Source organism: Marmota marmota, unplaced genomic scaffold (assembly GCF_001458135.2).
Source record: "Marmota marmota marmota unplaced genomic scaffold, marMar, whole genome shotgun sequence".
NCBI lineage: Eukaryota > Metazoa > Chordata > Mammalia > Rodentia > Sciuridae > Marmota > Marmota marmota.
Window position 1 is genome coordinate 16,813,097 of NW_025999960.1, and position 25,501 is coordinate 16,838,597.

General features: G+C 39.3%; 1 protein-coding gene across 5 annotated transcripts in view; it reads right to left on the reverse strand.

Annotated features, from left to right (window-relative positions):
* The window catches only part of Slc11a2 (solute carrier family 11 member 2), a 36,120-nt gene extending 18,148 nt beyond the window's left edge, over window positions 1-17,972 (reverse strand). For 2 of the 5 annotated variants that reach the window (XM_048802736.1, XM_015493355.2), the window contains exons 1-6: window positions 16,407-16,557; window positions 5,547-5,618; window positions 3,907-4,055; window positions 3,258-3,383; window positions 2,012-2,131; window positions 44-150 (exon numbers count right to left, since the gene is read on the reverse strand). In XM_048802736.1, the coding sequence (XP_048658693.1) occupies window positions 44-150; window positions 2,012-2,131; window positions 3,258-3,383; window positions 3,907-4,055; window positions 5,547-5,618; window positions 16,407-16,533 (701 nt within the window). In that variant the 5' untranslated portion in view covers window positions 16,534-16,557. Of the gene's footprint in view, window positions 1-43; window positions 151-2,011; window positions 2,132-3,257; window positions 3,384-3,906; window positions 4,056-5,546; window positions 5,619-8,412; window positions 8,434-15,838; window positions 16,099-16,406; window positions 16,558-17,917 lie in introns of those variants that run through there. The other 3 variants (XM_048802733.1, XM_048802735.1, XM_048802734.1) reach the window with 3 other exon arrangements.
* Between the last annotated feature and the right edge of the window lie 7,529 nt (window positions 17,973-25,501).

Genomic DNA, 25,501 nt, shown 5'->3' on the forward strand with positions numbered 1-25,501 from the left:
ATCCAGGAAAACACTGTTAACTTTCCAGGGAAAACCCCCTCACCTTCCCACAGACAGGAGATTGATGGCAATGGCTGAGCCAATGACTTCTTGCATATCTGAGCCAATGATTGCCAACTCCACCATCAGCCACAGGATGATCCGTGGGACCTACAAAGCCAAGAGTGAAAGAAGTGGTTCTGATTGTTCATTTCTAAGAACTTTTTCTGTAGTTCTAGTCTAAAGGATTGCCAAAGATGATCCTTTATAAGGCTCTCTACTGGAGAGGAATCACCAGAACCTGACCCTATTCAGTGTATCACTGCACTGTGGTCCCCAGAAGGAAAAGGAAAATGTGCTTCCAGGTTATGGACTATGTGAACCAAGGTCAGCAAGGCAACTCATTTTACTTTTTTCTTCTTCCTTCCCATTTAAAATAGGAATGGAATTCTATTCACTAATTACCATTCTATTTCTTGCCTAAAAATAATTCTAAAAAGCTTTAGGGAAGAATAGTATGCCAATATGGTATAAGGGTCAAGAGAGAAAAGAAAACGACTGCAAAAGAAAACACCTATTTTGACCATAGCTGGAGTTAACAAAACAAATATGAAAAGCCTGGGGGTGGGGGGGGGGTGTCATTTCTAAAGTAATAATAATACACATGGCAAGTGAAAACAGATAAGCAAAAAGACCAGGATAAAGTAGTTGGAATTGGGTGGCATGTAGTAAAGTAGGAAAACACATATTTAATTAATGTTCTCTCACTGAAACCATAAAAAAATACTTTCATATGAAGAAAGAGAAGCTAGAAGAAATTATAAATTACCAAGGTTGTTTTATTTTTGTTTTTTTTTCTGTACTGGATATTGAACCCAGGGCTCTTCACCACTGAGATACATCCCCAGCCATTCTTTTTTTCTTTTTGAAAAATTTTTAAACATTTGTTCTAATACATGATAGTAGAATACATTTTAGTACATCATACATAAATGGAGTATAACCTCTCATTCTTCTCATGGTACATGATGTAGAATCACACCAGTCATGTAATCATAAATGTACATAGGATAATAATGTCCAACTCATTTTACTATCCTTCCTATCTCTATACCCCTCCCCTCCCTTCACTCCCCTCTGCCTAAAAACAGAGGTATTTATTTTTCATTTTGAGACAGGTTCTCATTAATTTGCTGAGACTGGCTTCAAAATTGCAATCTTCCTGCCTCAACCCTGAGTAGTTGGAATTATAGGTATACATCATTGCACTTGGCCCAAGGTTTTTTGAAAAACAGGCAAGAGTACTTAATATTTGTAGCCATCAAAAGAGCTTAAACTTCAAGGACACATGAGAAATAGGTCAGTATCTTATCCAAAGATGAAGCTATATTTAAAATGTGTTCCAGGACCACTGGGGGATGTAGTTCAGTAGTAGAACACTTGACTAGTATATGCAAGGCTCTGGGTTTGATCTCCAGCAATGAAAAAAAAAAAAAAGTCTTCCAGACACAGTGTATTCTTGCCTTAGACATAGTAAGAAGGTCCCAAAACAACCTAAAGGAATCTGCAAAAATAGTATAACTCCTGGAGTGACAATAAATTTAAAAATACTTCACAAATACCCAAATCCTACCACATATGCTGTGTAGTAAAAGGAAAAAATTGACCTCTTTCAAAGTAATAGCAAAATAAACAATAAAGAAGAATCATATAATGAAAACTGATGGAGCAACATGGAGGGCTTGGGGAGAGCACCCTTCCCCTTCATGGGATGGGCACTGCTAGATTCCAGAAAGTGGAGTAAATGGTTTGCTCAAGCAGAATTTCTAACATTCTGGAAGCAAGTGAACTTTATGTTAGATTTTGAAGATTGGAGGGAAACATGGCTTGGCAATAAGAGGGGCAGCAGGAGTTCCCTTAATACTCCAGTTCAAGTCCTCCAATGTCTCAGTATACAGTGGGGTCAACACATATTGCCAGATACACAGATTACCAAATGGGTGAGACACAAATAGGACAGAACACTGCTCACCTTGGGATACTGACGGTGACACACTTCAGCAAGATGTAGCCCAGTTACCACTCCCAGTCTAGCTGCAAGGCGCTGAAGCAGCAGACCCACTATGGTGGCCAACAGAAGAACCCAGAGCAGCTAAGAACAAAAAAAAATCCCCAAAGTATTTATCAGACAACTGGGTGTTGTTTTTTTTTGTTTGTTTGTTTTGTTTTGTTTCTGGTTTGGCTTTGGCAATATTAAAGGGAAACACTACATGCTGGAAAAGCCCATGTCAAGCATCAAAATAATCTGAGCTTACTTAACTTGACCTGCTCAGTACCATGTTCCTTTCTGAGCTGTTTCTCCCACTGCAATTTCTCCTTTGTTCAAGAAAATTACATGGATTAAAAAAAAAAAAAAACAGATGGGAAAAACTTTTTATAGTAAGTGTCACTACCAATGAAGTACAACTTACCCTTAAACAATACAGGGTCTAGTGGAGTAGGAGCACCAATCACCTGTATAGATGAAAATCCATATTCCTTTGACTCCCCCAAAACTAAACTACTTCCTATTGACTGCAAGCCTCACTGATAAGGTAAATAGTCAATACAAAGCATAAGGATCATATATGCCTAAGGATCATATATGATGAAAAATGCATGAGAACTTCAACAAATCACTTTTTACTACAATACACAATTTATTAGAGAGAAGAATTGCTCACACAAAGATGATCAGTCACACAGCATGTTAGGTGGAAACTCACAACACTTCAGCTCACCACAACAGCAAAAGCAGGTGGCTACAAAATTACTGCAGAAGTACATAATTAATTTTAATGTAGTTATGATTTAATATCACATCCTGATATTTCCTTGCATGTCCATCAACTGTAATTAGCAGCATGTAAGAACTGTGTAAGTTCTAAATAAATTTAATTTTTTACAACAGATTTGTATATATTTCCCATCTGGTATTTTTATTTTTGTGTAGATAAAATAGTTTATCTACATTTATTTTATGCATTTATGACATACCTAACATTTTCTTCAATATTTCTAAGTTATACAGTTCATCTCTTGAGTTTTTTCAAATGGTCAAAAATCTCAAAAAAGAGAATCCACATACAAATAGATCCATGCAGTTCAAACCCATGTGGTTCAAGGATCAACTGTATCTACATGTAACCCTTGAAGCTGCTAGCCCACACACAGGGTAGAGGAAAGGATTTAGGGTATAGTTTGTGTTTAAAAGGGCAGGGGTAGATGTAGATGTTCACCTTAAATCCAGCCACTGCTCCAGACTGCAAATCGGATTCAATATTTCCTGGATCCAGATAGGCAATGCTCATAAGAAAGCCAGGTCCCGTGAATGCCCAGAGTTTACGAAAGCTAAAACAAGAATACTATACAAGAGAAGAGAGGAGCTCAAACTAAGTGTCACCTCCAAACTACTGATTTAATTTATCTATTATTGAATTACACATGAATAATCAATATCAGCTTCACAAGAACAAAGCCTAAGGGTTAGATATTGAATGGGTCCAACTTTCACTTCATCTTATCCATCTCTTATTGACAAGCTGATCATTTCTCTAAGTGAGAGCCCTTGCCTTCCATGCTCTTTCCATCAGCATCTCATTCTAAAATCAGACTAATAAAATCAGTACCTTTGGTCCCAAGCACTATCTAAACAGGATTAAGAGCCACATGTGGGGACAGGGGAGCTCCCTAGTACCACTTAGCAACTAACTGTGTTTCAGGCCTTCATATTCCTTAATAATTTATTTATTCTAATTTAAAAATCTAGTCTTCAGAGATTGGCTACAAAAATGAGACCTGAAGCTATTGAGCATGTGTCATCTAGTAAATCTTTCACACACAAGCTTTCCCTAGACAATAATATGCTGGTTCAAATATGTCACCAACCTCCTCCTCAGGAATGGCAATCTTCTCATCAAAGTAGGTGGTGAATGGCTCCTCCGACTGCCCAGTGGACTGTGGAAGTGAGGAGTTACTATAGGCAGCATTGATGGCACCAAGACTGGCAGAGTCCCCATGGTCTCCAGAAGCACTGTCTGAATTAACATATTTGAGAAGAAATGAATTAAAATGAGCAAAATACACTAACAACTCATATTAAGTAATACTGAAATTCAATCTTTTTTCTTTTTCTTTTTGGTGGTGCTATAATGCTGTATCTAACCCAGGGTCTTAAAATCTCTGACATCTAAAATGAAATATTTTTAATACCTGAATACACAAGAGACTAATCTGATCTAGCTTGATAGATTTTTTGTAGTTTATTATTACCTATATTTTAAAATAAACTTTTCTTTGACTAGATAATACATTCACATGGTAAAAAACTAAAGTAATACAAAAAGCCTTACATTATTCAATCCCCCTCAGCCTGCTCGTCCTGTCACTCAGCACTTTTAACAGTTTTAACACTAATCTCTCAGTGGTTTTCCTACTCCATACTCCTACTTGGTAATTTTAGGATCATTTCATTTTCCCCTAAAAGCATTGACATCTAGGACTTGAAATATAACATTCCCAGACAAACCCCACTAATAACCTAAAATCCTAACATTTAAAAGAAAAAAAGTCGGTCAATCTACTGAAACATATCTACCTCACCCAATTATTTGATAGGACATACTCAAATAAACATTCTTGGACATTACACCTCTATCAGGTTTCTCAAAAAATATACAAGTTACAAAATCCTGCCACAGTTTAAGGTAAAATCTGATGCTGTGGGCAACCACCAAGTAGGAACACTTTGCATCCTGAATAAGGCGTACAGTGAAGAGCTGCTGGTCACGGGTTGCCAGCACACTCAAGATAGCAGGGCCCATCTCAGCCTGATATCAGTGTTTCCTACAGACTTGCATTTCACAATTAATCCTAAGTGCAGAGAGGGTAGGTCCAGGAGAAAAGAGCCAACCCACCAGAAATATATAAAGTCTAGTTTGCCACAGACATGATATGACCATGTTGAACCACAAAGCTCTATTCTCTATGTTTCTAATAAATTCTTACAACCTTCAACTAGAAAACCAAGAGCTTTGTTTGTATAGGAAGGTGATCCATCCACATCACTTAACTGGCTGAAGATATTTATAGAAAAGGAATGGAAATTCCAAAAGGGAAGTTCAGAATTACAAAGGATTGGTTAAAGCACTTGAGAAGCTCCAACAAAATACAGAATGAGGGACTCACTCTGTATTTTACTGTTCTTACATATCTGAAACATTAGAAAATATCATGAATGCCCAAAGCACTCCAAAGGTCATTATGCCAAGTCTGGGAACAGTGTTATCCTTGCAAGAATGCTACAGAAACCAAACGTGAAACAAAATGTAGTTCAACTCTGAACTGGAAATAAGATGAGGCAGGTCTCTGTAGTTACAAACCTACATTTCATATAGCCAAAGTCACTAGATGTGACTCCTGAATGGAGTTGTTAGAACAGATAACAGGGAAAATATGGCAAATTTCTGGTTTTGACATAAGCCTAATTCTGAATAAAAATTGGATAATAACACAAAGCTCAAAGTTACCATCTGGCATCGTCTGTTCAGGACCCAGTACCATGGTGGATACCTGAGTACCCGTGTTCTTAGAATAGGATTCTGGAAAGGAAAAAAGGGAGGGAGAAGAATAAGCAAAAATAAAACAAGTTCAGAATCAGCATTTTGTTACTCTGTATGATTGAACCTTTTTTTTTTCTCTCTTTTTTTAAGAAAAGAACATTCTTCTACTGAATTAAATCACCTTGAAAATAATTATAGCTTTCAGTATGAGAAATATTTACAAAAATAGAAAAGCCTTAATCATATTTTTGCTGGTAAGACTTCAAAACCAAATTGAAGCAAAAGTTATTTTACAGATTTAGGTAATCCTTTTAAATAAATACTCATTGAGAGGCTGCTAGGCAATTACCCAGTCTGTCTTTGCCTCCAAACGTCTAAAACCAGAATAATCTTCCCCAGTTTTACGAGATTTTTTTTTTTTAATTTTAGTTGTCAATGGACCTTTATTTTATTTATTGATACATGATGCTGAGAATTGAACCCAGTGCCTCACACATGCTAGGCAAGCATTCTGCCCCTGAGCTACAACCCCAGCACAGTTTTGAGTTTTTTAAGGACAGATTTATAATTGTTCTACCTATCAAGGTAAGCTCATGGTTTAATCTCCAGAGAAGGGCAAACAAAGCACTACACCAGTACACTGGTAATAGAGAGCCTCTAATTTCCCCAAGGAGAGACGTTAGCTATGATCCAGTCTCACTCCCAACCCTCTGACAACTGGGTAAGAAATGAATCACCCATGGTCCAGTTTCTCCTGAGCTCTCAAGGAGAGGTGAGGTATCAGTGGAACTAGGCCCAGTCTGTGGGATGCCAGCCTTGTCTGGGTCCTATAGTAAGCAACCTAAAAGACTAGGGCTGGTAGTGAGGTGTCCCACATGCTCAGCATCCTTTTGGAGTAAACTGGCTACAAATCTACCACACATTCTCTAGTCAACCTCACCAATAAGGCTGATTTTTAAATTTTCAATGTAGTTCTAAAATCTACTTCTTGGTTACTTCCAAGTTTAGAAAGGGAAAGACAAGGTGATATGTATTGATTATCTCTTCCATTAAATCCCAGCAGTAACTATCCCTTTAGCCATCTTTCATTGCTAAAATGTAATCTTTCTCCGCTCTTGCTCCATATGTTGCAATCCTCGCTTTCTTTTTTTTCTATCAACCAACAGATTCTATACCTATTTTATAGAATTCTAGCATTCAGACCTGAAGAGAGTTTTTACGTCATCTGTCTTCTGGGGTACAAAACATACCACCACCTACTAATTTAGAAACATCATTTTTCCCCTCCATAGTCACTGATGTCAAGTATTAGATAACCTCAGACAACTCTGTTTTTCCTGTCAGATTTTAACCACCAAGTGGCTAAAAACTAGCCAAAGAGCCCAATAACACTGACTATATATGCCCTTCAGTGAGTTGCAACAGTCCTCACCTAAATGGGATTTATATTTCTGACCACTCCCTTGGATTCCAATCAACGCAGCCCCTTGACACCCCCAGTCTTTTTATTTGTTTTACATGTAATTCAATAAGCCAGGTTATCAGGTTATCTTAAACCACAATAAATCAGAAACCACAAATCAGATCTGAAATTATGACTCTTATAGGAAAAGGGGAACTTAGCACAATAAGGAATCAGAAAAATTTCAAAAGCACATCAATTAGCTTTTGGTATGAGAAAAAGCTCTTCCTTATACTTCAGTCAAGTCTGACAACATTCTTACAAATTCAATAACATCCAGAAATTATTAAATTGCATCGTGATAATGGTTGATAGCCTATTTTAAAAGGCAGGGACATGTGTAATACATTTTAGGAAGATTTCCATCCAAAGCAGGCTTTTAAAAGTTATCTTTAGAGGCTGGGGTTGTGGCTCAGTGGTGGAGCGCTCATCTAACACACATGGGACACTTGGTTCAATCCTCAGTACCACATTTTTAAAAAATGAAATAAAGATATTGTATCCACCTACAACTAAAAAGTAAAAAATAAAAAATTATATTTAGCCAGGTATAGTGGGGTGACTTCAGAGTCTGAGACAAGAGGATTACAATTTAGAGGACAGCCTCAGCAACTTAGAGACCCTGTCTCAAAATGAAAAATAATAAGGAAGAAATGTTTCATAATAAATTTCTAAATTATTAATGGGATTCTAAGTGATCATTTCTATACCAAGTACACACAGAGTCAATAAAACACAAGAAGCCTGGTCTTCTCTGAAACCTCAAGAACATACTATACCAAGAGAAAATATAGATTCTAGATTCCAATTTTCTCATTGCAGCTTTTAGTCAAAAAACTGTAAGCCCCACTGCTCACATATCTATAGAACAAAACAGGGCAGGGAACAGAAAGGGTCAGTTATGATTGGTATGCTGCATAGAATTTTAAGTCCCTATGATAATTTATGATCCATGTGGTAACATTAAGTTAATATTAGGCAGTTTTGCTCTCCAGTACTGTAATACCATGTTGTTTCAGTCATTTCACTACATTAAGGAAAAGATGGAGGCCACAAGCAACCCAAATGAACCAAGCAATACTTTAGTAATTATGATTAATCCTACTATAACATTCTAGTGTGCCCCCAACCATCAAGTGTCACCTTCTCTAAAATCCAGTACATTTCCTCCTATCAAAAAGTAACAATAGGGGCTGGAGTTGTAGCTCAGCGGCAGAGTGCTTGCCTTGTACATGGAGGCAATGGGTTCAATTCTCAGCACCACATATAAGTAAGTAAATTAAATAAAGGTTCATCAACACCTGAAAAAAATGGCAAAAAAATAAATAACTATAGAGGGCTGGGGTTGTAGCTCAGCAGTAGAGCACTCACTTGGCACATGCAAGGTGCTGGGTTCGATCCTCAGCATCACATAAAAATAAATAAATAAATGTATTGTTTCCACCTTTAACTAAAAACAAATGAACAAACAAAAAAGTAACAATAGAAAACATAGCACTCATACTTTCAATGAATTATGACTATTTTATCCCATTCATTATCATTAGTTATAAGACTGTTTTACAGGATAAAAATGCTGATCAAATTACATTTTCTAAAATTTCAAAAGCCTGCACATTCTTTGACTCAGCAATTCCACTCCTAAGAATAAATCTTAAAAGAAACACACACATGAGGGGGGGCTGAGGTTGTGGCTCAGTGGTAGAGTGCTCGCCTTGCCCGTGTGAGACCCTGGGTTGGATCCTCAGCATTGCATAAAAATAAATAAGTGAAATAAAAGTATTGTGTCCAACTATAACTAAAATTTATATATATATATATATATATATATATATATATATATATATATGAATGAAACACACGGAAATATGCGCAAAGACATTACTACATTTTTTATAGTATCAAAATACTGGAAAACAAATCTGCATATTAGTAAAGAACTGGCTGAATAAACTGCACATTCATAGGACAGAATAACATGTAGCCATTATAAATAAGGCAAGTCTATATGTATTGATAAAGTAATCCCCAAGATATACTGTCAAGTGAAAACATCAACTTATTAAACAGTATGCATCATTTACACAGAAAAAAAATGAGAAAGATCTCGTATAACCTTTGGACAAAATAATGGCTATTCCTAAGAAAACAGAATGGGAGAGCAAAAACAAGGTCAAGTTAAGGGAAGACTGTTTACTGAAAACATGTTGTATAACTCTTTGGACTTAGGGAAAAAACTTTTACCAGGTACATTATTTATTATTATTATTTTTCAATGTGGTACTGGGGAATCAAAGTGCTCTACACTTACTAAACATATATGTTACCGATGAGCTGGATCTCCAGCCCGTTTTCAGTTTTTAAAAAATGGACTCACGAAGCTTCTCAGAGAAACCAACAGTTTGGGAATATTCAGTTGCACTCTCTGATAACACTTGTGCAATGGGTAATCAGAGATCTGCAGCTGTGAGCTGACAGGCATTTATTGCCTTAAGCTTAACTAACCAATAGTTTCTCTTAGTGCTCAAATAGACAATAAAATTATGAAATTATGGTTTTGGAGTTTCACCTGAATGCAAAGAACAGACGCACTCTTCTCAGAGAAGCATTTCCTGGCTCCCTAATTTGGATTAAGTGGCCCCCTCTTCCCAGTTACACCAAGGTACCCACTGATTACCACTCTTACCATGTTGTCTTGAAAACATCTATTCCCTGGTAGTGTTCTTGCAATATTCCTGCAAGTTTGAAACTCTATGAAAACTAAAAAAATATATATTGGTGATAATACATTCTAATACCTAATTATCAATAATTCTGTCTGTTCTTAGCATTTAAAAGAACTCTGGAAGAACAATTTGGACAATCCAAACCTGTTTTAAAAAAGCACATAAGAAGTTTGAAGTACTAATTATTCAAACATATACAACTTTTTTGTTGTTGTTGTTGTTACCAGTGACTGAACCCAAGGTGCAATGAGCCACATCCCCTGCCCTTTATTTGTGAGACAGGATCTCACTAAATTGCTAGGAGCCTTGCTAAGTTACTAAGATAGTTTCATGCTCTACCACACAGGCTACAACTTTAAACTTTTCCCCTACTGTTAAAAAAAACTAAAAAAATAAATATTTTTTTAAAAATAGTTTGATTTTTAAATAATATGATTTATTTTAACATTCTCATAAAGAGAAAAAGACACTTAAAACCATTTCACTTGATTTTAGAGCTGAATCAGTCTTCCTAAAATTAATTGTAAGGTTAGGAAGGAATGTTTTGGAATATAGTCCTTTAAATCCACCCCTGCCTGCCTTTTTTTTTTTTTACTGGGGATCGAACTCAGGGGTGCTCTACCGCTAAACCACACCTCCAGACTTTTTAAAAATTTTTCTTTGAGATAGGGTCTGGCGAAATTGCCCAACCCGGACTCCAACTTGCAATACTCTTGATTAGCCTCCCAAGTGGGGGGATTACAAGCATGTGCCACTGCACCCACCTCTGTCCCCCTTTTTCCTCACTTCCCAAGTGCAACAAAATCAAAGGCAGCATTGAATAGGAAAAGAACTTTCATAGAGGCAACCAAAAAAAGTGTCTGCATGGCATTAACTAATTAAATAAATATGAACAGGGGTGTTCAAAGGCTAAGAAAGCAAAGTGCCCCGTCTGATGCTTTCCTCAGACCCTGTTCAGTGCAGAGACATGCTGGTGACAAAGCAGAAGCTGCCAGACACAAGATCAAGGCTTGAAAAAGTAATACTCAAGTGTTTATTAGAGAACAAGGAATTGTGATTTTTTTTTTCCAATTCATTTGTTCCCAAGAAAAGGAAAAGATTTCCAGATACTCCTAAAATTCTCTTTTCTCTAAAGGTCTACTTTCTTTCTTTCTTTCTTTTTTAATATTGGCTTTTTGTTGTAATTGGGCACAATACCTTTATTTTATTTATTTATTTTTATCTGGTGCTGAGGATCAAGCACTCTATCGCTGAGCCACAACCTCAGCCCTAAAGATCTACTTTCAAGCTGAAGTACTTTGATAGTACTTTAGTGGTACTAAACCACAACTTTTTTTTTTTTTTTGAGAATCATTATTTTTTATTGGTACCACTTAATGTGAAGAAAATGCACATTTTCCAAAAATATGGAAAAAACGTTCCGTTTGCCTTACTGGGTACAAATGTTAGGTTTAAATTATTTTACTATGCAAACTTTCTTTCATAACTTGACAGTGGTGATTTCTATTTTTTATTCCTTTGGTATCCATAATCTTATGAGAATCAAAAACATATACTTTGAGATCACTGGACAACTCCTCCTCCAACATCTAAAAAATGCACAGGGAAGGTTATTGCTCTGGTAGCAAAAATAACAAGAAAGCTGTGGGAGAAAATTATGAGGACATTTAGGAGAGATGGGAAAGAGGTTCAAAAGGTGCTTTCTGCTAAACCACAACTTTAATCCAATATCTACGCTGTATGTTTTTCATAAAAGTATGCTCCTATCATCTGAATAATTGGGAATCAACAAAACTTTTTAAAATATTTAAGTGATTCAAACAGACCTAATTGTTTTCTGAACCTTTTGTTCAGAGATTACTTCTCTTTTTAAGCATGCTTTACCCTGAGCTACATATCCAGTACCAGCCTTTGTTGTTGTGACAGATTATTATTTCCCCTATTTTCTCATTCTGGATCAATGAAGAAAAATCATTTTCTGAGCCTTTCCATCATGGATATCCACCTGATGAGTTCCAAAATGCCATCCGTTCCCTCTGGAGGTGAGGAAAAATAAACAGCTTAGAAAATACAGGTGAACCTCCAAATTATTCTTGAGGATGTGATTTTTAAATTTTTTTTTAAACTAGAGTAGATTTACCTTATTTTTCTCTTATTAAAATAAATTTGAGGGCTGGGGTTTTAGCTCAGTGGTAGAGCATTTGCCTAGCTGGAATGCATGAGGTCCTGTGTTCAATTCCCCACACATACACAAATAATTTGATATAAAATGATAATGTGGGAAAAAAAGAGAGGTTGGAGACTAATTATATGAAAGTCATGGCGAAATAAACAGAGTGAAAAGCCCTTCTGGTAAGTGTTTAAGAAAAAGACCTTATACAACACACTAATCCACTCTAATATTAGAATTTTTCTCTGTTTTCAACCAAAAGACACATCATACACCCAGTCCAAAAAAATACAAACAGTGCTGCATGAATCAGGACAGTGTCTGTCTTTGTCTCCCTCTCCTTTTCTTCCTCTGTATCACAGTGGCCATTAAGATACTAGCCACAGTAACAATCTTAAAACTGGAAATATCTTACTTGGCCTACCAGAGAACTGTAATTTCCACTCAACACCAAGTTTGCTGTTCTTCACCTGAGTCAGACTTTGAATCTATTTTGAGGTTGAAAAACAAACAAACAAAAAAACCTGACTTTAAAAATGTCTAAAGATTAAAAACAAAAATGAGAGAATGAAAATGTTAAAAGGAGGAAAGAGGGAGTCAGATATGGGGAGGAAAAGTATAATTGATAATGAAGCTGGCTGTCTGGGTGTCACAAGCGATAACAGTAAAGGGAAATGTGGCCAGGCTGTCAAGAAGTACTGATCTCTTAGGCATAATATCATTCATCAACCAGAGACTTCAAAATTGATGGGTGTGGTACCCACTAAATGGAACTCTTCATTTTCTCCCCTCAGTTTTCTTGAAGCTTAATCAGCTTCCAAACCTCCCTGACTACTCATCTGAAATTTTACCTTCAGGGCTTATAGTTAGTTTTGTTCCTCCCACTCTTTACCAGTGTGAATTTCTTGCAACTTCCTCCTAACCAGAACTGTACAGCAGTTGTGTTTCCCTTTGGGGGACCAACCAGGACTCCTGGCCTGACACCTCTATCCTGGAACACAACTCCAAGCTCTGTGAACAACTTAAAACATCTCTCTCTAGCAAAAAAGAACGCCTTATTAAAAAGTCTATACCTACTTCTTGCCTCAGGAAAAAATGTTTTGCCCTCATACTTGCTTAAGTAGCTTTCTATGGCAAATATGGAAAATGATTATCATTGAATTATATTCAACCCACTTATATTATGACAAATACTAGCTCAAATGCAGATTGACCCTTACAAATTTTTTTCTTTTTAAATTTTTATACAGGGTCTAAGATGCTGATGCTGGCCTTGAACTTGTGATCCTCCTGCCTCAGTCACCTGAGTCCTGGGATTACAGGCATGTGCTATTTACACCTGGCTGACCCCTAAAAATTGTACATATTTTCCTCAACATCTTTTTTTTTTTTTTAAGTAGTAGGGATTGAACCCACAGGTGCTGGAATGCACTGAGCCACATCTCCAGCCCTTTTTTGTATTTTATTAAAAGACAGGATCTCACTGAGTTGCTTAAGGCCTCACTAAATTGCTGAGACTGGCTTTGAACTCACGAATGTCCTGCTTCAGCCTCCCAAGCAGCTGGGATTTCAGGCGTGGGGATTACAGACATGCGCCACTATGCCCAGCTCCTCAATATGTCTTATCTTTTCTCATCTCTTTCCCTTCCCCTCTCCCCTGCGCCTGTTTTGCAGTGCTGGGGACTGAACCCAGGGTCTTATGTGTGCCGGGTAAGCACTCTACCAGTAAGCTATGTAGCCAGCCCAACCTTTCTTTTCTTAAAGCAAAGGAAAATAAATTTATGACAACACATACTACAAGATTCTCCAGCCTTGTACATGCTTCCTTCTGCTCTTTGAGCCTAATAAAATATTAATAGTTAACTTGTAGTCTTCTCCTTTCATTACCAAGGGGTTTTAACAAATACCCAAGTAATAGAGATGAGACCATAACAAGAACCCCATACAACAGGACCTACCACTAATAAGCATACGAACAAGAATCCTAATATCCTAATTTATGCTGTACTGAAAATATTGTTCCTTACACTAAAAAAAGTAAAGCATTCTGACTTTAAATTAGAAGTGGAAAAGGCCAGCCCTGTGGTCCATGCTGGTAATCTCAGCTACTCAGAAGGCTGAGGCAGGAGGATGGAAAGTTTGAGACCAGTCTTGGCAACTCAGTGAGACCCTGTCTCAAAATAAAAAATGGCCTGGGATATAACTCAGTGGTAGAGTGCCCTGGATTTATTTCCAATTACCATCAAAAAATAAAAATGGAAAAGAAGTTAGATGATGTATATTTTTTTGTTATTCCTGGTCAATTGCTTTATATTCCATTCTGGTGTCATTAATAATAATATAATTAATAATAATAATGTGCTTTATAATACGTACATATTGTTTTATTTCAGTCAGGATACCTGAAGGATTAAGGATTATTCTTTGTTTCTCCAGGGGCCAATTAATGTTAATTATTCAATAAATCTTGCTAAATTATAAACAGAACTATAGCCTACCCAAACTCAGTGCTGAATATCAAACAGAAAAGATACTACTTGGTGGATACCATTCTTTAACCTTCACTGAGACAAAAGTGAATCAATGTCGCTTAGTAGCTCTATAGCTATAAGATAATACTGCTGAATTCCTAACAGTATTATAAGAATAGATCAAGTTTCCCTATTCCTTAATAAGAAATGCTGCCAGGCTGCTCAGAAATTCCCCTTCTGAGTCCCAAAGCTGTTCCAGGAACATGAGAAACCAAGTATGCTGCAATCATGGCCTTTCTGGTACTGTGTCCAAAATAAACTATCTGAGCAAAGACTGTGAATGAAATATTATCCAGTGGGGGTATGGGGGGCAGACAGTCAATGAAGTTCAAAAATTTCATTTAAAAATATAGTTACAATGGAATATGATCAAGTACAATGACAGTTTCCAATCTGTTTAATAAAACACCAAGTAGAAAGCCTCTAGTCACATAATTACACAACATAATTACACAGCACACTTAGATCAGGGTTAATGATGTGCATGGAAAGAACAGGCCTAAGGGTGGGTTCACGGGCAATAGACCTAGGTATTGTGAGTAAAGGATAAGAAATAAGATCAGAATTCTTTACTTTAGAATCTGCAGGGGTAAAGGGGACATATATAGATAATACTACTAACAAAAACTTCTACCTAGGGCTGGGGTTGTGGCTCAGAGACAGAGTGCTAACCTAGTATTCGTGAGGCACTGGGTTCGATCTTCAGCACCACATAAAAATAAAATGAAGATATTGTGTCCACCTATAACTAAAAAATAAATATTAAAAAAAACCCTCCTACCTGCAAAGTTCTATTCCAAGCACTGTATTAAATAATTTCATTCTCATCAACAACCCGATATTGATACCATCAATTTCCATTTTTAGTATGTAGAACAAAAATACAGCTGGGCATGGTGGCACACATTTGTAATCCCAGCCACTAAGGAGGCTGAGGCAGGAGGATTGGGAGTTCGAGGCCACCTCAGCAATTTAGCAAGGCCCTAAGCAACTTAGTGAGACCCTGTATAAAAATTTAAAACTTGTTTAAAAGAGGTCTGGGGATGTGACTCAGTGGTTAAGCACCCCTGGATTTAATCCCCAGTACCAAAAAGAAAGAAACAAAAAGGAGGCTAAGCAATTTGTGCAAAGGTTTACACAGTCATGAACAGAAGCAAACTGGCCAAGCTACAGATGCCACAGAAATCAAGGTAAACATAACTTCCCCTGGTTTCACCAACATTCACTAAGATTATGACCGGCCGAATTTATAGAAACCCATCTCCTCCTTCCATATGTGTGCTTTTGCTTTCCACTTCTAACAGATATCACATTCTTTCACCCACAATACTCCTCCGAAAACAATGTATAATAAGAGAATTTCATCTTACAAAGAGTCCTAGAACCAAGCTACACACAAACACGAACGGCCTGCACAGGCCCTTCTCGGGGGAGGCGTTCCAGGGGTGCCAGCTGGACTCGTTAAAAGAGTTTTTGCTGCAGCGGAAGCCCCAGACAGCTGACCGGGCCCCAGTGCCCCGCGAACCAGGCAGCGGCAGCGGCGGCGGCGGCGGGAGACCTTCCCCTGAGCACATCGGCCTCTCCGGCGTGTTACAGCGGGTCAGCGCACCCTCCACCATGGGTCACCGTGCGCAGTCAGGTCCAGCCCAGGTTTGGGCCATTTGGCCTAGGTCACGGCGCGGAAGGGTCGAGGGCCCCAAGCCCTCCGCTTCCCACCCCGCCCGCCCACTTCTCGGTCTTCCTTCGAATAAAGCGGTTCCATCCGCTCCTCGGTCACTGCGCCGAGCGCCTCAGGCCCTCCCTCCCGCACCTCCCTTCGCGGTCCCGCACAAAGGCCCCTGGGCCTTCCCCAGCTGGCCCTCGAGGCGTCACACCGCCCTCCCCGCCTGCGGATAGCCGGGCGCCGTGACCCCTGACCTTGCCTACCCCTAGCCTTACCCGTTCTTCCACCACCTGACACGCCGCCCCAGCACCGGCGGCTCCATATCCCGGGAGCCACCGCCAAGAAGGCCAACCCCCTGCCCTCCTGCGATTGGCCGATAGGACTGCAGCTGCATATTCCCATTGGCCGGATTTCGGGGGCTGCCAGTGCGCGTGGCAAGAGGAGCAAGAACAGAGGCTCCGCCCACACCAAGCCGGGGCTGGGGGCGTGGCGGGAGAGGCTGGGTCAGGGGCGGAACCGGGGTGGGACGGGCTTGAAGCTGCCTGGTAGAAGCTGAGTTCTGCGGAGCCACTGCTGACAGCTACCCAGATTCACGTCGAGGGGTGAACTTGTGATCTCTCAGCCCGAGGGAAGCCTGAGGTCAGATAAAATTCCTGCCCTCTCCGGGCGCGGGGGTGCATGCCTATAATCCCAGAGACTCTAGAAGCTGAAGCAGGAGGATCTCCAGTTTTCGGCAACTTGGCGAGACCCTGTCTCATAATAAAAATGGGCTGGGAAGGTAACTCAGTGGTAGAGCGCTTGCCTAGCAAGCCGGTAGTCCTGGCATCAATCCCCAGTACCACAAAAACAAAAACAAAAAAAAATTCCTGTCCGATTTCCCCCACCGTCTCACATTAGGTACTGACAAGCCCCTTTCTTCCGGAGACCTGACTCTACCAGGTCTATAACAAGGTATAGCCCACCGGCAGGACCATTTCCAGAACCGTATCCTTTTATCAACTGCTCCACCAGGAAGAGCACCGCACACCTGGGAGGAACCATGAAACTCGGCCAGTGCAGCCAGTTCCACTACTCTACGTGTCCTACTCCCAAGCCTCAACGTGGTTTTCCTGCATTCCATATATCTCTGCCTCGCTTCACCCCACACTTTATCCTTACCTACTCCAAAGTAATCCCACTCTATCCCCAGCCTCTCAACCTCACAGCCCAGCGTCTTTCACTGAAGATGATTGCCCCAACTGGTGAAAAGGAGAGAATAAATGGCCTGGTCGGACAGATCATCCTGATTTTCTACAATGTCTTCAGAGCTAGCAAAAACATCCTTAAACTGCCCTACCGTTTACAGCATCAAAGATAACCAAGCTTCTTTCTTCATGTAAAAACTGCTAGAAGAAAACTTAAATTATTGGTCAAAGAGTTCAACATATGAGGAAAGGGATGTGAACTGCAAAAAGAAAAACTCAAAAGTGCAAAATGGAAAACCTCAGGAACAAAGAAAAAAAAATAGTGTGCCAAACATCATGTACTTCCGGGCACAGGCTGGTATCCATACAGAATTTCTCCTGGAGAAAAGAGAAAATACACAAATTAGTTCAGAGAATCTCTCCACAGGGAATCTGTGGAGTTTGAGAAATGCCTGATAGACTCCCTCCGGATCAGAATCTCTCCTTTGGGGAACCTCTGCTGCATCTAGAATATTAAAGGACTGGAGCTTTTCTTGTCACCCTTCCCTGGCTGCTCAGCTGGGCAGCTTCCCTGGGCTGCTGCAGACTTGCTGGCTACTTACTCAGCTCACAGGCTGGAGCTGCCTCCTTAGGCTGCTGCTTCCCCATGGTGCAGAACTGGTTTGGCTTTTCCCAGAGCGGCCCTGCTTCTATATATGCACACAAGTGCGCCTCCCGCCTCCCTTCGATACTAAGGACACTTGAGGCTGCTCTAGGCAATGCAGCATTGGTAAAGACTGGCAGGGAATTTCAAGAGACAAACCACACCCTACAAAGAATAATCTAATTTCATCTTTGACCTGCCATGAAAAGAGAAGCATTGTATATCTGCCACTCCTAGATATTAACTAACAATTAATTGAGTTAAAAACTTTCCTTCTAAGAGTTAGTTTCTGTGCCATTGGGCTGGACCAAGTGCTGGAGGCAGGCCTATGGGTGCAAGTATATGAAAGGGGTAGGGAGAGCGGAAACACTTTCCTTCAGGATGCGGCTCTCCTTGAAGTGAAGCTGGTCAAGGTACTTGTACCATGGCTGCTTGTGCACTAGTACTGTTCCTCTGGCCAATTAACCCAAAAGCCTGAGAGTCCACATGTATTTCCAACATAGTACGTGCAGTACTAATGCAATTATGAATAGTCTCAAAGTATAGATGAAAAGGCCACCAGTCTGTCCTTTGAGATTTGAAGAAGCTGATGGCATCAGCCTGCTAAATCAATGATCTAGGGGCAGAAAACAAAGAGAGGCAAACCTAGGAGTAGGTAGGAAAAGAAAAGAAAGGGAAAACACTGAGACTACAAAAAAGAAATCCAGGTTAACAAAAGAATTTCTCAATCTGGGAGGAGGGGCGAAGAAAGAATGGGGAAAACATGCCTCAGGGAAATTACTTAGAGGACAATGCAGGAAGTGAGAAGTATTAAAGTGAGGTGAATTGCTGCTTATAAGTTCCAGGAGTGTTCTAATAGTTTTAAAGAAAATCTGCTTAATACAAAAAACAATAATAATAATAATAATAATAATGCCTTAGAATGAAAAAGAAATTAAAGCAGTAATCAATTCAAATTAGTCAAGGTAGGTTTCCAGCAAGTTGTTCTGCTTCCTATCATGTCAGTAGAAGGAACTATGGATCTTTTGCTCAGGACTCCAGATGACAGTCTCTTTGCCTGGGGGCTTCCTCAAGCACTGAAAGTTTTATCATTACAACTTGATCCCTCTCCTGTTCTTGTTCCTTATCAGACAAGTTCCCTAAGGCAAGGGGCCCCTGAAGATTGGACTAGGGACAATTTGCCCCTCTTCAGTTTATAAATTGTAAAAGTAGGAATGGGACTGGAGATGTACTTTGGTGATATAGTGCTTGTCTAGCATGTGCAAAGCGCTGGGTTCAATTCCTAACACCACACACACATAAAAAATAATAATAATTTCAAAAATAAGAATGGATTTTACAATGAGACTCTATCATGGCCCCACGGTTGTAATATATACTCTACTCTTGCTCTGTTCGTTTCATCCCCCATACTCAGTTACTGACAGTATTAACTGACTTCTTTTTATATATAAACACTGTATTTAACACTTCAGAAATAGTCATAATCCTCACAATAAACTCATGAGAAAGGAACTATTATATTCATTTTGCAAATGAAACAGAGGCATGGGGGGGGGTTATGTAATTAATTTTCCTAAAGACACATAACTTGTAGCCCAAACAAAGCCAGCAAATCTAGCAGCTAGCACTCCACTAACACATGGGCCCACCTCCATCTTGTGCAGTTAAAACAATTCCCTTTCATGCAAATCTAGCTCTTTAGTAAAAATCATATTAATGTAAATGTAAATTCACTAAATATGCCACATGACACCTATAGCAACTCATATCTGCACAGCTGTTAATAGGTATGAGTATCAGGTATTAACGTGTATCTTCATCATAGGTATCTTGTATTTAAATAAGAGGCTATTCCTTCCATCCTCTCTTCCCATCCACTCTCCAAGCATTCTCTTTCAGGTATTGTTTTCTCTCAAACAACTGCCATAAATTAACTCCTCCCACTCTTCTCCTGGAAAACTCCCAAACATTCTATAAGATTCCCTTAAAGTACCCACCAGAGTCATCATTCCCTTACTCCTCCAGGCAACATTAATTCATCCTACATTCTGTCTGCTGCCCAAGCACAAACCCATTCTGTATATATTTACTGAGAACCTACTGTGTATCCAGCACAGGCTAGGGGCTGCAGATACAAACACAAATAAGGTAAGCACAGATCTATTGTTTTTTATGCTTTCTTTTACCACTTAATAGTGAATTTCTCATTAGAGGAGAATATCTTTTTATTTGTATACTTGGTGTTACCAATCCAGGTATCTGGTGGTGCCCCCCAAAATGTATTATCTCATTTTTTTTTTTTTGCATGTTAGGACTGTAAGGCAATAAAGTGTGATAATTAGGACATTTCTATCTAGGTACTTTTTCCCAAAGTTGTATCTTATCTTTGCCAAAAATATTCCTCTCTGACTCTAGGGAAGTTAAGCAATTCCTGAGATAAACAATGGAATGCACTGCCCAGGTCTCCTCTGAGGATGCAGGACCTGTTTACCCCAGCTGTTTGGAGTAGGAGTGCTGCTGGCCCATGGCCCTGGGCTCCATTCCCAGGCAGCCCTCATCCAGTGACTGATGTATGTGGGAGGGTAAGATTCATCCCTCAAACATCCCTCAACCTTCAGAGATCCCTCTGAAGGTTGGCTGAGCCTTTGTTGTGCATCATGGCTCAACTTCCCCTGCCTAGTCTTGCTTCCTTCCCTGCACTCAGTGTTGATCCCAAGATCACTTCCCAATAAACTTCCTGCCTGTCTCAGCATTAGCTTCCCTTCTTACTTGAGATAACCTGAAATCAAAGTTGCTAGAAAGTGATCTGCACTCACTCTTATCTCCTCACCACCCATTTACTTCTCTACTTTTTGTGGTGCATTCTGGAAATTACTTTCTCATTGACTAAACTGTGATCATCTCTAACTATGGACAGTGAGAGCCAACTCTTCCCCTGTCTCCATATTTGAAATGCTGAAGGACTCCTCTTACAACTCTCTGGCTTCCCTTTTACTGTGCTGTCTGGGTAGTTCTCCTCTTTGAATTGTTCCTCTTTGGCCTTCATTTGCTATTTTTCTTCCTCCTCCTCCTTAAATGTAGGCATTCCTTAGCTTCAACCCTTAGCTCTCTTCTAATTCTTCACAATCTCTCTGCAGTTTAGTGTAATAACACTGGGGAGCCATCCAGTATTAGAGGCAGGATGGATCAGTGGCAAGAACAACTTCTTAATGTAAAATTGACCTGAATTACAGGTTAAGCCAGCTGGGAAAGTGGGCAAGCTATTCAATCCTTGTGTTTCATTTCTTCATCTAGAGTGAGCATGATAACAGAATCATGAGTATGTTATTAGGTCCCCAAAAGCAACAATGTCCTTTCTTGCCTCCTATCTTGGGCTTACCACTCTACCGTTAAACTATATCCCCAGTCCTTCTAAAATTCTGTTTTGAGTCAAGGTCCCATTAAATTGCTGAGGGTCTTGCTAAATTGCAAAGCTGGCCTCAGACTTGCAATCTTCCTGCCTCAGCCTCCCAAGCTGCTGGGATTACAGACATGTGCCACCATATCCAACACAGAATGTTCTCACTTTGGCCATCATTCACCTGGCTAACTCCTGCTCAAACTTGTGGTCTCACTTCAGATGTTCCTTCTACCAAAGAGCCTCTTGTGAAGTTTGTCCTCTATATAGTCCTATAGCGCAGCCCTTTCCCACAGAACTGTCCCACTGCATTTTTTTTTTTTTTTGCTAATGATTTGTCTGTAGCCCTCCTCAAGAACCAAGACCCTTGTCCCATTTACTATTGTAACCTCTCTACCTCGTGTTTACCCAATTCTACAGGTGCTTTTACTTTTCCTATGTTCCCCAATCTCTTAGACTTCAAGCCCACAAGTTACAATGGAACTCTCATCCACCCTCACACCAAACAATGCTGAGTGCTAATAGTCTACCTACAAAAACTCAGCTTCCTCCTTCTTTCTGTTTCTTTTGCCACTTTCCTTCATAGACTTCCACTGCTCTTGAAGACTGCACTGCCCCTCTGATCAATCTGATTATTTCTCTTCCCCAATTCAAACAGTTTCCATGGCTCCTATTTTCTATAGAATAAGGAGAAGTGAGTTCATGCTGAGTAACTACTTCCTGTCTATGTGGAGGACATTGGACACATTTTCACACTTAAATACAGAATATACTTTTCATCTGACAGTCAAGGTTCCCCACCCCATGTCCCCAGCCTTCTTTCCACCTCTCCACCATGCAAATCCTTCATTCCAGTTGAATTTCCAACTTCTCTGTTTCCTGAACACACCCTGGGCTTTCCTCACCCTGTGCTCCTGCTGTTTTATCTCCACCCAGACTTCTAGTACAGAAATCCTGTCCATTTCTCAAGACCTAACTCAAATGCCACCTGCTCCTTAAAATGTGTCCTAATTTTCACATCTTCTGCTCTTGCATCTTTGTGCAGTTTTTTTCTCATATTTTTCCTTTTATTAATTATGACTTTATTCTCTATTTTTTGCCACTAGGTTGTGAGCTTCATGAAATATATATACTTATATTTATATATATAAATATATATAATTTTTCACACACACACACACACACACACAGAGATGACTGGGAATTGAACCCAGAAGCATTTTACTGAAGTAGCAACTCCTTCCTCAGATGTTTCTTTTTATCTCTGTTAATAACTGCAACCTACTAGTTTCTGCTTTTGTCATCATGCTTGTTCAGCAGCTGTGGCAGGAACCAGAGCTGCCTGGAGAAAGGGGGAGGGATCAAGGTTACTTTCATGAGAAAGTCTTGAAACCCAGAAGTCTATACTGTATAAAAGATACTGAGAAGAAAGGGCTGTGCTCAGCCTGTGGAGAAGAGTTCACTGAGCCCGCACCAGTGCTGAATAGACCTTGCTCTTCTGTATCTCCAAGTGCCATTTGTCTCTTTCCATTGCATAATTTTCCATATTTATTTTCCATAAGCATTATCACTAAGCTACATTCCCCCCATCCTTTTTTTTTTTTTTTGAGACAGAATATAAATTGCTGAGTTTGTCCTCTAACTTGTAATCCTCTTGCCCCAGCCTCCCAAGTCTCTGGGATTACAGTTGTGCACCATTACATTACCTTTATATCATTCACTGCACCTTGAAATCTACTTAGCACATCATTAGAACTTAAATATTTGTAACATTAAGCTTTAGTTTGTAACATTAAGCTTGGGTTTGATTTTACATATATGTGACCTATAACAGTGTTTTTCAAACTAAGTCTCAAATCATTATTGGATTATAAAATTGTGTGAGGGACTGGGGGGGGTGTGGTTCAATGGTAGAGTACCTGCCTAGTATGCACAAGGACCTGGGTTCGATTCCTAGCAACACACACATACACACACACACACACACACAAATACTTAAATGTGTAGATTGTAATCAGAATTTTTTTTTAAAAAAATGGAATAGAAAATATCAGAGAATATCACAAATACTAAGGTAGATATTGATTTGTGAACTTTTTAAAAATAATATATATATATGTAGATTGAGTTGATATAAAATTTTTCCCCTGACACTGGAGATTAAACCCAGTAGTACTTTACCCATGAGCTGCATCCCCTGCCTTTTTTCATTTTCTAAGACGGGTCTCTTTAAGTTGCTGAGGGCCTTGTTAAGTTGCCCAGACTGATCTTAAGATTGTGATCCTCCTACCTTAACCTTCCTAGCAGGTGGGATTATAGGCATACACTATAATCCCAGTGGCTCTGGAGGTTGAGGTAGGAGGATCACAAGTTCAAAACCAGCCTCAATAAAAGCAAAGTGCTAAGCAACTCAGTGAGACCTTGTCTCTAAATAAAATACCAACTAGGGCTGGGGATGTGGCTCAGTGGTCGAATGTCTCCGAGTTCAAACCCTGCTACCAAAAAAAAAAAAAAAAGTAGGAAAATACCACTATAATCCAATGTGTTATTTCAATAAGTTAATTACAAACTTCCTGATGAGAGAAAACAGAACTGGCAAACCATCTAAACTTACCATCAGTGAAAGCCAAATCCCTGTTTTGAGCCCCACTCCTTCTAGGAAGCTGCCCAAGGAACTAAAAGGGAGACTCCAGGCAAACAGCGAGAAATAAATTCATGAAGAAACAGTACAAATACACTCCAGGAAGCAGCTGTGGAGCTATAGACTAGACCTTGGACTTAGAGCCAAAAGACCTATGTTAAAGTTCTTTGCCATTTATGAGCTGAAACATGTTGAATAAATTGTTTGGTTTTCAGGAGCTTCAGTTTAACCAACTTAAGTATAACACATACCTTTCCAAACATAAGGGTGTTAAAATTAAATGATATGCTGAGTGGGGTGGTGCATGCCGGTAATCCCAGCTGCTTGAGAGTCTGATGCAGACACATCACAAGATCAAGGTCACCCTATGAAGATTATTGAGATCCTGTCCCAAAATAAAATGAAAAGGGATGGGAATGTAGCTCAGTGGTATAGTGCTTGCTTGGTATGTGCAACCACCCTAGGTTCAATTCCCAGTACCACACACAAATCCCCCTGCATATGTTAACTAAACTAGTAAAAAACGATGTAGTAAGTATTAATACAGCTATATGTGTAGCAGGCATGATTTTTGTTTTATTTTGTTTATTTCATTGTCTATTTAAAAAGAAAACAATTTAAACTGGTGTGCTCAAAAGAGATTGGATCACAAGACTGGAAAACCCAACAACCGAATGAGCTTGGGGCAAAACTGAATCTGGGGATCCAGATAATGTCACCAAATCACACTTCACCTGTCTCTTTTGTCTCTAAGTTGTTGGTGTCTTCTTTACAACTAGCATGGTTTTATTCTCAGACTGGTCTCCCTGGAGGATAGAACAATGGCCACTATCTGCACACTGTTTACTGAGGACCTACTATGTGCCAGGCACTGTTCTAGGCTCTGAGATATAGCAATGATCAAGACACAACATTCCTGCTCCTCAGACAACTTACATTCTGTGGGAGAAACAGATTAAAAAATAAGTAAGTATATGTCAGGTAATTATGAATTCTATGTTAAACATAATTTTAAAAAGCAGAATAAGGAGAAGTAATAGCTAGAAGTGGGAGATAAGGACTATTTCAGAAGGGATGGCTGGAGAAGACCTTGACCCATGATTCTGAAGCACAAATCTGACTGAAGTAAGAGAGCAACTTAAGTGAATATTTTTCTAGGAAAGAACTTGTAAGCAGAGGGAACAATAAGCACAAAGACTGACACAGGGCCTATAAGATCCCCCTGGGGAAATACATGTACATTTATTAATATGCATTTGCATATTATATAATCATAGGAATGCTTTCTTTTTGTACATTGAGACAACAATTCAATCATAGCATCAAAAACACAAAAAAGGGGCTGGGTTGTAGCTCAGAGGTAGAGCACTCACCTAGCATGCGTGAGACACTGGGTTTGATTGCTCAGCACCACATAAAAATAAAATAAAAGATATTGTGTCCACCTGTAACTAAAAAATAAATATTTTAGAAAAACAAAAGGGAAAAAATGAGGTATTTCT